This window comes from Rhinatrema bivittatum, chromosome 19 (genome assembly GCF_901001135.1).
Source record: "Rhinatrema bivittatum chromosome 19, aRhiBiv1.1, whole genome shotgun sequence".
NCBI classification, from domain to species: domain Eukaryota; kingdom Metazoa; phylum Chordata; class Amphibia; order Gymnophiona; family Rhinatrematidae; genus Rhinatrema; species Rhinatrema bivittatum.
The window spans coordinates 28,997,126-29,009,823 of record NC_042633.1 but is presented as its reverse complement, the minus strand read 5'-3'; the positions used below and the strand labels follow the sequence as shown (position 1 = coordinate 29,009,823).

Here is a 12,698-nt window from a genome sequence, read left to right as displayed (position 1 = left end):
GCCTGGAATCTTCTTCCAGTAACAAACATCCAGTAACCAACATGGGAGGCACAAAGCCAGAACAATAATTAAAGATGTTTTCAGGCCTCTGGGTTTCTGTTTGAGGTCAACGCCCTGATAATTAAGCTGTTTATTTTCTCACTGGCAGTGTCCTGGGTAAGTATCTCATGTTAGTCCCAGCAAAAATACAGAAACACACTCCCACCCACACACGCGAAAACACCAGCAGCCAGGGCTAGGCCGAGCCCTGGAGAATTCATTTCCAGAATGGTGGAGGGACCAAATGGCTCTAGGTTGGCACGGACAGGACGAATCAGGGAGAGTCTAGGTGCCAAGCCAGTAGGGGGAGGAGAGGCACCATAACACCCCCCTCTCACAACCGCAATGGGGGCTCAACAGTTCCAACATAAAACCTACTCCCCTACATACACACTCGAATGGGCAATGATGGGGGCTCGGTGGCCCTAACATTCGCCCTCTCTCATCCTACTTTCCCTCGCCCTCTTTCCCTCCCCCCATCCCTCGGCCCTCTGTCTCTCACCTCCCTCCTCCCAGAAGGCAGGCTGAATCCCCTCTTTTCCCCAGGGGCCCAAGCAGCAGTCCACTTCCCCACCCTGGTGGCAGTCCCTCTACATCGCTCGTAAGATTATTGCTCCCTTCCAGGACAGGGTTTGTTATCTTCTTTTCATTTTACCATCGAGGGCAGATAAACATACAAAGATTCCTCACTTAGTTGAGACCCAGCACCCACCCCTTCCCATGGCTAACCACAACACTTTGTAATCACCTAAATATAAACTACTCCAGGCTCGCTACATCTTTCTCTTTCCCAGCTCCATCTTAGAAAGAGCAAACTAAACAACAAATGCCCCAGAATTTATACCTCCCCAGGGCCCATCTTCACCAGTCACCTAAACCCACACTCTTAAAGGGGTCAACACACTGCCCCCTGCATCTCAATATGAAAATATCATACAGCCCTTCCCCACCACAAACGCCATCCTGTGGTCATTCAGGGGTATTACATATGCAAACAGTAGAAACTTCCTCTGCAGACTCTAAGTCTGCCGGAGAGTCACAGTTGAAAGTTAATTGTTTAGTTTCTGGGCTCAATGGCGGCCACTTTGGACATTTTCCCCAGTGAGTAGGTGCACTTGCGGCCTCTTTGTCGCACATTGCTCTCGCGGTGTTTCTCTTGTCCCTGAGGGTGAGAGTCCAATTGCAATGGTGACTTCAAGTGGATTATCTCAGGGAGAGATTTCCCTGGAGGCACGGGGCTGCTTGGTTCTCATATCTGATGCAAACTGTCTGAGTTATAGGACTCACTGTCAGGAGTCCATTTGGCATGTTTGTGCTTCTGAGTGGCTGGAAGCTCTTCTGGTCACGGTACTGTCGGATAATGTATAGACAGTGGTCTACATCAGTCATCTAGGTGACACAGAAACCTTTCAACTCCTATTAGCGAGTCAGAGTCATCTGATATTGCTAAAGTACTGCGATTCTTCAGTTGGCAGTCCGAGAATACAAATAATGGTGCTCTCGTCAGGTGTGGCCGCAAAGTAGGATATTATAAACCTTTCCGCCAGGAACATAGGCAGATTGCTAGCCAGACCAAAGCTGGTCACTAAGATTGGCCCTGCATGCTGTGTTTGCTGATCTGCAGAGGCTGCTAGTGGGCAGTTCTATCAGTTGCTTTAGGGACTTGCGCTAATTCAGGTTCTGGGTTGATTTTGTTTTATAGTTTGGCCCTTGAGAGAGTTTGGTTGCTGAAGTGTGGTATTCTTCTGCAGTGATTTCCACTTTGCTCCAGGCCACAAAGTATTTTATCTCTCTGCCTTCTTTTAGAGTTGGATATTTTCCAGGCCTGGTGTGAGGAGTGAGGTCCTCAACCTCTCACAAAAAAATTCCTTACTCTAGGAATTTTTGCTGGAAGATTTGCTTACAGGCTTGGTCTTTACACCCTGAAGGTGCAAGTAGCAATTTGCTTGTTCTAGCAGGCGTGTATTAGGTGGTCCATTACCTTCTTATCCAGAGGTGTCCTGGTTCTTGACAGGAGTGAAGAATTTTCAGCCTCCCATGCCACACGGGAGCCTTGACTGTTTTTGGTGAGTTCCACCTTTCATCCACTGTGTGGACGTTACTTGCAGCTACTTGCCTTGAAGTAATTTTGTCTCGTGTCAATCTGTTCAGCATGTCTGTTTTCTGCTATGAGCCATCTTTGTGCCTGCCTCGGGGGCGGTACAGCTTGAGGCTATGCCTTCCTTCTTGCCACAAGTTCTTTCGGAACTTTCACTTGACTCTCTACTCCCCTGTCCATGCTGGAGGGATTCGTGAGGCGAGTGGGTCTTGTTTTTTGCATGCATTGGATGTCAAGTGGCATTGGATGAGATACTTGATGATTTCTGAATCTTTCAGGTAGTTGGATCGGTTGTTTTTGCTTCATGGTGGAGGCAAACAAGGGCATACGCCAACATGGGCAGCTATAGCCCGGATGCTGAGATTTCCTTTTCTAGGTAAGTTAGAGTGCATTCGGCGGTATCGTGTGCGGAGAGTTGGTTATTCTCTCCTGACAAGATTTCCCAAGCAATGACGAGATCTTCCTTGCAGCACATTCCCAAGCATTACTGCTTGAATGTTTGGGCTCCAAAGGGCGCAGACTTTGTGCATGCAGTGTTGGTTGGAGCGTGGGCAGCCTCCCGCTCTGTTCGGGAGTAGCTTTGGTACATCCCCCTGGTGTGGATTAGCCTGCCTGAATACAGAGGAAGGAGAAATTACTACGTACCTGATAATTTCCTTTCCTCTAAGGAGGGCAGACTAATCCACAACCCCCTTCAGCTGCCATCTTGCTTTCAGCTCGTCCCTTCTTGCAGGCGATGCAGGCCGTTATTCTGTTCATTCTTTGAAGGACTGGTAAGTGACATGACCTGCCCCTGAGATTACTACATGTTAATGCTTTTGTCTGAACTCTGTGTTCCTGATTAGGTGAAAACATGACTGGTTCATTGTTAATAATCATGTTCTTGTTTAACCAGTTTGTCCACAGTTTGGTCTTTCCAGAAAATACTGGTGGGCTGATGTCGGGGCAGGACTATATGTCCATAACATCAGCATTTGCTCCATCTCCATCTGCTGGTAGAGGTGCATAATCCACTGGTGTGGTTTACCCTGCCCTCCTTAGGAAATTATCAGGCAAGTAGTATTTTCTCCATGTTAGATAAAACTTTAAACGATGAGAATCCCAAGGTCTCCCCCACCCAAAATATCTTGTCTGACTAGAGGTGAAAAAAATACATAAAGTTTGGAGGTCTAAGCACATACATATATATAGTGAAGCACATTAACTATGATAGAATATTCATTATTATTTAACAGTTCTGTATCTTTGACAATAGGGTGGGTTGGAAAAACTGCACCAAGGCTATGAGATACCCTTGACTGGAGAATACATGCAACCCCATCCCAGTCATCCTGTTACCCCCTGGGTCCTTGTGAGTCTTTAGGATCAAGAAGGGGCCCCATGGATGATGGGGAGGGGGATAAGTCCGGAAGCATATTGCCACGGTAAGTCAGGGATCCTAAAACTGCCTCCGCGATCCTTTTACTCCACTTTTTTCAATTTTAATAATCTATATTCCATGAGTCAGCTATATGCATTGTGGATTCCAATTCATATACACATCAAATTAAGATGACCTTACATTAAAATAAACACTTAGCTTTCATTCCCCATCTGCTTGCACAAATGAAAATGTTTTAATCCTTTTCTGGAATTGTAATTAATCTTGTTTGAGCATGGAACTTTAAACATGTGTTTTCTCCTATCACTTCACTTTTTACAAATAGTAAAGATCCTCTGGGTTTATCCAATGCCCTCTTGAGAAAATCAGAACCCCTTAATAGGACCACAAGTCCCAGCATTTAACAGGGCAAAAGCAGGCCCTACACCATCTGATAATCCAAGGTTCCTGTTTTTGTTTAGCGTAGCCAGCTCATTCCAGGACAGCCAAGCAGGTTAATCCAGTCCTGCTTTTGCCCTGCTACATGCATGGAGTGTAATTTATTTGTTTATTCACTGATAACTTGTATACATTAACAGCTCAGAATAAAATACAAGCTAATAGGAACCTGTAATATGCATGAGGATTACTACTCTTATGCCCAGACTTTTATGGTCTGGGTACTGATATGCAGACATAAGCAAAGCACGTCAAGCAGCATTGTCTGAATATTTCAAGAAGGCTCCTCACCCAGTAAAAATGTTGCTTTGTTAATATATAAAGCTTGGGGGTAACCTGCAGGGAGCGGCAGTTACTACCCTTAACAGAAATATGGGGTAACCTGCACGGAGCGGCAGTTCCTGCCCTTAACAGAAATATGGGGTAACCTGCACGGAGCGGCAGTTTCTACCATAAAAAGCTTGTTTGGTCTTTTTCTGCTATCAGTACTGTGTTACTATATTACTAATGTGTTACAATTTATTTATTTATTTATTTATTTATTTATTTTGAACTTTTATATACCGACATTCATGTGGCAAGATACATATCATATCGGTTTACAGTGGAACACAATATTGCAACAAGCATTACATAGAACCGGGGATACATAGAACTGGGAGAAACAATGAATAAAACTGGGGGTAGAATTAGCGGCTGTTAACCAAAGAGACACTTAGAGAACGAAGCATCAGTTAAGCAAGAAACTATACATCAACAGCAGAGAAATTTAAAATAAATATACGTAGGGATAAAATAAATAAAGGTGCAATAAAAGCCTGTGAAGGGAGTCATAGTAAAAACAATCAGTTATGGTATCTGAGGATTGGAGGGTGGTCAGCATAACACCCATTTTTAAAAGGGCTCCAGGGGTGATCTGGGAAACTAGGCCAGTGAGCAGGACGTCGGTACAGGGCTAAAAGGTAGAAGCTATTTTGAAGAACAAAATTACCAACCATGTGGATAGACTCAGACTTAACAAAGAGAAGTCTTGCCTTGCAAATCTGTTAGATTGTTTTTGAAGGGGTTAACAAAGGGCACGTTGGTTGATATAGTCTATCTGGATTTTCGGAAGACCTTCACGAGAGACTCCTCAGGGAATTTGAAAAGTCATGCAATGGACAGCAACGTCCTGTTGTGGCTTGGTAACTGGCTAAAGGGCAGGAAGTAGAATACGGCTGAATGGTCATTTCCCTCAGTGGAGCACGGGAAATATTGTTGTTTTTTATATATATTTATAAATGATCTGAAAGAGGGAGTGATGAGTGCGTTGATCAAATTCTCAGATGACATAAAATTATTCAAAGCTGATAGATTATGAGCTGACTAAGGAATTGCCAGAGGACCTTGCGAGCCTGGGGGATTGGGTGTCTAATCAGCAGATGAAATTTAATGAGGACAAATGCAAAGCGAAGAATAATCTTAACTATGGAGTACATGATACTGGGCTGTGTATTAAGCATCAGCACAAAGGAAAAGGATCTTGGAATCATCGTGGGCAATATTTTGAAGTCTTTGGCCCAATGTGCATCGGCGATCAAAAAAGCAAACAGACTATTAGGCATTACTAGGAAATGAATGGAAAACAAAACAGAGAGTACACTAATCTATGGTGCAAGTATTGTGTGCAGTTCTGGTCATCCCCACCTCAAACAAAGTACAGTGAAACTAGAAAATTAACAGAGAAGGGCGACCAAAATGATAAAGGGGATGGAACAGCTCCCCTATGAGGAAAGGCTGAAGAGGTTAGGGCTCGTCAGCCTGAAGAAGAGAGGGCTGAGGGGGGATATGATAGAGGTTTACAAATTCCTGAGTGGGGTAGAACAGGGAAACAAGGAATGGCTATTTTTCCTTTCAAATAGTACTAGAACTAGGGGACACTCCATGAAGACGATAGGTAGCACATTTAACACAAACTGTTCACTCAGTGCACAATTAAAGTGTGGAATTTGTTGCTAGAGGATGTGGGAAAGCAGTTGGATTCAAAAAGGATTTGGACAAGTTCCTGGAGGAAAAGTCCATAAACTAATATTAGCCATCTAGATTTGGGAAAGTGACTGCTTATCTTGATTTATGACTAAGAAGGAATGTCTTTGGGATCCTCCAATTCTCATTCTGTGCCCACTTTTAGAACCATTAAGTTGTGTGTGTAATTGTTTCTACTCAGTTTCTTGGTGAAATAACTGCCCTGCAGTCTCAGATACTGTCAAGTGGCAATGGATTGTAAAGTTCAACCTGTGTTCTGGTGAGCTCAGCGTAAGGGGTGGAGGAAGGCTGAAACTTTTCATGTTGTTTCTGTCTCGTCTTTTTGCTAATGGATTTGGGTGTATCGTGGCATGTTTTGTTTTTCTTCGCAGGTGAAGGGCAGACAGACACGATTGATTGCTACCGGTGTCTATTCAAAATTGACTCCTACTGCATGTTCACAAGCAGCTCCATGGCCTCCTGCATCAAGGCGGACAATTACTGCGGCACAATCAAAATTCTAATAGGTTTGTACATAAGAGGCTGGTACAGTATGGGGAGCCATGCAGAGCAGTCTTCTTATTGGTCGCCTTAACTCGGGGGGGGGGGGGGGGGGAGCCATTGGTTGCCCAATCAAGGAAGAAGACAATGGCTATGCTGTTGAGTCTCAGGGCTGTGGAGGCACTGCAAGCTCAGGAGGGAGGACGTTGCCAGAACGTTGTGACCTCATTGGAAGCAGGGCCTCGGCTTAGCCATGCAGCTCCTTTCAGTGGGCCTGGGAGAGGAGCTGCCTTCCTCTGTGGCAGGCTTGCTGGAAAAAAAATACTTCCCCAAAATATCTCTTCACCAAATATCCTTTCACATACTCTACTAAAACTACAATAAAGCCAAAAGTAATCTTTTCCATACAGTTCCCAACAAAGGGTTCTCTGTTTTTCCTGATAAAGGCTTCTTCAGGGGGATACTAAATAATCAAAAAAAGTGGCACTTCTCTCAATGGTGAGACCGCACCTTGAATACTGTGTGCAATTCTGGTCGCCGCATCTCCAAAGAGATATGGCTGCATTGGAGAACGTGCAGAGAAGGGCAACCAAAATGATAAAGGGGATGGAACAGCTCCCCTATGAGGAAAGGCTGAAGAGGTTAGGGCTGTTCAGCTTGGAGAAGAAACGGCTGAGGGGGGATATGATACAGGTCTTTAAGATCATGAGAGGTCTTGAACGAGTAGATGTGAATCGGTTATTTACACTTTCAATAATAGAAGGACTAGGGGGCACTCCATGAAGTTAGCAAGTAGCACATTTAAAACAAACTGGAGAAAATTCTTTTTCACTCAACGCACAATTAAGCTCTGGAATTCATTGCCAGAGGATGTGGTGTGACCAGATGCTACATTCCTTTAATCTACTCTACATTGCTACACTCCTTAGTATGGATCCCAGTGGGACCCTGCACCCTAAATACAGAATCCCCGAGGTTCTTCCTTCTATGCTCCTTCCTACTATGTCATATTTCAGATGTTATCTGAAGTAATTTTAAAACCATTTTCACTATTAAAATGAAGGCTACACACCATCAGGAAGTATAGGAGTTCAGCAATCGGGGCCTCCCCAGAGGAAAGGTGGAATCCAGGGGCTGGAGAAGAGGCAGGGGAGAAGCAGAAACACTGGAACTGGACAGTAAGATAGGGAGGTTTATCAAGCAAAAACACAATCACCAGGCAAGAAGTCAGGAACATGGGTTACAGAGGAAATCAGGCATCACATAGCCAGCACTTCCACAAAACAAATGCCAACACATTATTGGACCTGCAAAGGTGTGGCAGGCCTTGCTCTTTATATACAGCCCTGTTTGGGACACACCTAGTGCTGGTCCAATAGGGAGCCTGGGGGGGCCGTGTCTGACACTCCAGACTGAAAATGCCTGCTTAGCCAGGTGCCCCCATGGTGCTGTGGCAGGTCTGTGGGCTGGAATCCCTAGGGTTCTGGGTTTGAGCCCCGATGAACATTATCCTGGGTCAACAAAAAGCCATTCCTTAGGCTGGGGAAATCATTTACATGCATATTTTCAACCGCATGGGCGTCAATGTTCACGTGAACAGTGCAAAATGTTGCGTGCATGCGGCAGTCCTTCAAATATTCAAAGTGGACTCCAGCATGCATTAAGGCCCGGATTTTCAAAAGCCTACGGATTTATGCACATAGGTGGGCTTACGTGCGCCGGGCCCATTTTAAAAAGGCCCGGCCATGCACGTGGGTAAGTCCTGGGGCTTCGGGAAAGGGGCAGGGAGGGGGCGGTCCGGGGGCCGGAGCGGGGTCAGAGGCTGCCGGTGCACGCAAAAGATAAGACAAAGGTCGGGGGGGGGGGGGGTGGAGTCTAGGTTAGGGCTAGGGGGCAGGTAGGTTAGGGGAAGGGAGGTTAGTTTAGGGGGTTGGGAACGGGGGAAAGCCGCGGGCATCAGCGTGCGCAAGTTGCACTAATGTGCACCCCCTTGTGCGCGCCGACTCCCGATGTCATAACATGCCCGCACCGGCGCGGCACGTTATAAAATCGGGTGTCCATGTGCGCGCACCGGCGCGGCACTTTATAAAATCGGGTGTCCATGTGCGCGCACCGGCGCGGCACGTTATAAAATCGGGTGTCCATGTGCCCGCGCCGGCGCGGCACGTTATAAAATTGGGTGTCCATGTGCCCGCGCCGGCGCGGCACGTTATAAAATCGGGTGTCCATGTGTGCGCGCCGGGTAGCGCATGCACATGGACGAGCTCACTTAGGTTTTAAAATCTACCCCTAAGCCTGCTTTAAAAATTCAGGCTGAAGTCCGCGGGCACAGCCCTAAGCGCTGTGTTATCAAATGGGGCTCTCCAAGTACAGATGTTACCCCTGCTTGCTTAAAATACTGGATTCTTTTCTTCCTGGGCCGTTACCAGGTGTACTTCATACTCAAATGTCACCCCAAGATCTATATTGTGAACGTATGTACTTCTGTTGCTGACCCTCAGCGCTCCGATGTTCACATTAACCTGCTGTAGCACAGCATGACCTCTGCACATTGGAAAAGTGTGCAACAGATATGCAAGGCATGTGCCTGGCTCTCCCGTCTGATGAATCTATCACAGAATCGATATTCATTTGATTGCTTTTTATTTCATCACATTATACGCTGCCCTTCCAAACCTGAGCTCAAGGCAATGTATGGTGGACAAGGCTTTTCATAAGGCTGGCTCCTAAGCTCTCGGAGGAAGGGACACCATGGCCATGGGGAGTTATCTCAGCCATGCCAGAGGAAAGCACAAAACCTGATGTCCTAACTGTTTCCTCTCTCTCTTTTGCTCTTCTCCCTCTCAGGCAACTACACAGCTTTTACCATTAACAACTGCATCCCGCAAGGGGAGTGCAACCGTGTCACCACCGGCCCGTCTCAGATGAAATTCCTCACCTATAACACGACCTGCTGCACCACGAACCTGTGCAACTCTGGACTAGGGCTGAAGCTCTCCCTGCTGACCGGACTGGGGGTGCTGAGCCTCTGGCCGCTGGCATAACGAGATGAGGAAATCGGGAAGAGCCAGGGGAGTGGAGAGAGGGCTACGGGGATGGTCTCCAGTATTTAATTTGTACTAAAGGGATTCGGGGGGGGGGGGGGGGGGGGTCAGGGTATCACAGAACTCAGTCTGGGAATATTTTATGGCTTTTTAGAATTTGCCTTCAAGCACTGCCAAAAGTCTCTACTGCAAAGCTTGCGTAACCCTTTTTGAAACTGGCATGTTCTAGTCACCCTGGGGGTCGATATTCAGAGGCTCAGCATCTGGCTACAGGATATATCTACTAAGCCGCGATAAGTATTTGTCATGCACTAAACACTTAGCATGGCAATATCATGTGATATTTTCCCCTAAATAGCACACGTATGTTAATGATCTGCTTTGCATGCAAAGCAGATCATTCATACCTAATTTTATGTAAATAAAATTGCAGGGCTTGCCTCAAAACGCAGGCCGCATTATTTTCTGAAAAGTTAAGCTACAACTCAGGAGTTGTAGCTCACGTTTCTCGGAGGCATCAGGATGCTAACGCGCATCCAGCAGCCTCTGGGATACTTCTTAAAGGGCCATACTGGCCCTAAACACCCTCTCTCCCACCACATGCCAGACTCTGCGAGGGTCCTGAGAGACCCCACCACCTCTAGAAGCAGCCCTGAAGTGAAAAAAGTAAAAAAAAAAAAAAAAGTAAAAATCATGCAGCGATGCCCTACTTTCTCTACCCAAACCCCCCATTCCAAACTGCCCCCTGTAAAAGGCTGTCAACCCCCTACCCACCCTCACTGCCCATATCTGGTAGTCTAGTGGGGCCTGGAGTGCCCCCTAAGGCTTCAGGCCTGCCAATTGCTAAATCCAAAATGGTGCTGCCCGGCCTTTGTCCCATCACATGATAGCAGCAACGGTCAGGTGGCGCCATTTTGGAAAATAGTGGCAGCTGGCCTGGAGCCTAAGGGAAGCTCTGGGCCCCACTAGACTATCAGGTATGGTTGGGGGGGAGGGGTTGGATAGGGGGGGGGGGACATCGCCCTGCAACTTTTACTTTTATGTTTTACTATTTTTACTTCAGGGTCTCTCAAGGCCCTCAGGGAGTCTGGCACTTGGTGGTGGAGGTGACCTTAGGCATGGCATGGCCTGTTAAGAAGATGGTGGCCCCAGGCAAAGGCGGTCACCATCGCACGATTTGAGCTCATTTTCACTGCAATATGTTTTCCTGTGGAATTTTCCACAGGAAAACATATCAGGGGGAAGACCCCCTAGTATTTTTACATGGAAGGGAAACATTACAGTGGGCCGCAGACAAATACCACAACTTAGTAAGCAGCCCCCTAAGTCAGCTGGATAAACTTATTCGGCTAACTTATCCCAGATAAGCAGTAGCGCAAGCATGCCACTGAACGTATGCAGTTATCGGAAAGTTAGCCGCATAAGTTTATCTGGCTACTTTTAGGCCTGCCTTCAGGCAATCCTACAGTTGGCCAGCTATTTTAGCTGGATAAGTGGTAGCACCCCTCAAACACTTCTGGGTTATCGGGCTAAGTTTTAGCTGGCCAGCTACTTAACTGGATAACTCGAGAGGCCTTCAGCATGGCAGAATTTTCAAATCCCACCATTTATCTGTCCGAGTCCGAACAAAGCAGGACAAATGGCATTGAATATCGACCTCCCTGTGCTTAAGACAGTAATGGTTTGGCCAGGTGTATTCTGTGATGTACCTCTAGGTGGGCAGGGGAGTTGCTCTTGGCTGGATGTGTATGGCAACAGCTGTTTCCAATGATGATATTAGGGAGGAACCAGCTCCCTGAAGAGCAGAGAGGATTATGACACCCAGAATCTGATGGAGCATCTCTGCTGGAAGGTTTGGTGGCATCCTCTGCAGCGAATGTCCTGGGCTTTCTGCATTGCACCAGTGGGCACTGATTAACTCCTCGAGAGCAATGATGTTTAAAAGTCAATTCAACTACCGGAGCTGAATTGGTGTCTGTCAATCGTTACCATTCCGTTCAAAAATGTCATTTGTAAACAAATCCTCAAAGATCATGCTCTCTTCACTGTAAATGTAAAATTGTTTAAAATAAAGCGAGATTGTTGGATGCTCACTATGAATGTCAGTGCCTCTCACTGAGCTGCACCGCTGTGGACAGTGAGAAAAAAGTCAAAGAAAAGAAAGCATCGGGGTCACTTCTATATCTGCAGATCCTCAATTAATTCAAAACATTCTGAACCCCATTTACAATTGTACAGCAGCCAGCCCTGCGACTGACTGTTCATTCTTTTGGCTTTGCTAATTCAGTAAGGTCAAAACCACAAAACATATTTGCTAAATCCACCTTGATCTTTGTTTCCGATTTCAGTTTTTAAACCTCTCATCTTCCCCTTCCCCAAAGCAAAATTTTGTGCCAGAAGATTTTGAGTGCTCTTCCTTTCCAGTCACTCTCACCCATCCTATGAATCTTTGAATGATATGCATATATGTATATAAATTATATATATATAAATTATGCTTAGCCCACCAGATTATATGCATATATGTATATAAATTATATATATATATATATATATATATATATATATATATATATATATTATGCTTAGCCCACCAGATGGTTTCTGTTGGGAATATATAGACATATATATATATATATGTTTTGGTGTGGTGTTTTGAGCACTTTATCTATAAACCCCAACTCATGGGAGAAGAGCACTAATGACAGATTATAAAAAAAATAATTGAAAAAACCTTTATTAATTACTAACGTAATTAAAAACATCAGGCTCCAAATAGTACATACCAAAATTGTTTAATATACATACATGCATTAGACAAAGCTTATACAGGCAAGAAATAGTGGATCATGAGCAAACTGTAACTTAACAAAAAGATTTTTTGACATTCACTGAAAAACCCTTAAATATGTAGATCAATAATAGTACCTGCTCTATCCATTAAATACAATGTGCTGGTAAAGACTATGAGCCTGGGTAAATACAATGTTGCTGTTTGCAGCATGAAAGAGAACAATGTTGCTATTTGAAAAGTGACACAATTGTTTCTTAACTGGCAACAATGTATACAAGTGTGTAGACCAGACAAAACACACAACTAATTAGACATCCATGCCAAGGTGCTCAATCACTCAATTACCTCACGGTGCACATAGACATACACATAGACATACACGGTTCACAAAACATGTTC

General features: G+C 45.4%; 1 protein-coding gene across 1 annotated transcript in view; it reads left to right on the top strand.

The window, feature by feature from the left end:
- The window catches only part of LOC115081176 (lymphocyte antigen 6B-like), a 28,306-nt gene extending 18,715 nt beyond the window's left edge, over positions 1-9,591 (top strand). The window contains exons 2-3 of the mRNA XM_029585693.1: positions 6,353-6,487; positions 9,309-9,591. Of these exons, the coding sequence (XP_029441553.1) occupies positions 6,353-6,487; positions 9,309-9,505 (332 nt within the window). The 3' untranslated portion in view covers positions 9,506-9,591. The remainder of the gene's footprint in view (positions 1-6,352; positions 6,488-9,308) is intronic.
- The last annotated feature ends 3,107 nt before the right edge of the window (positions 9,592-12,698 follow it).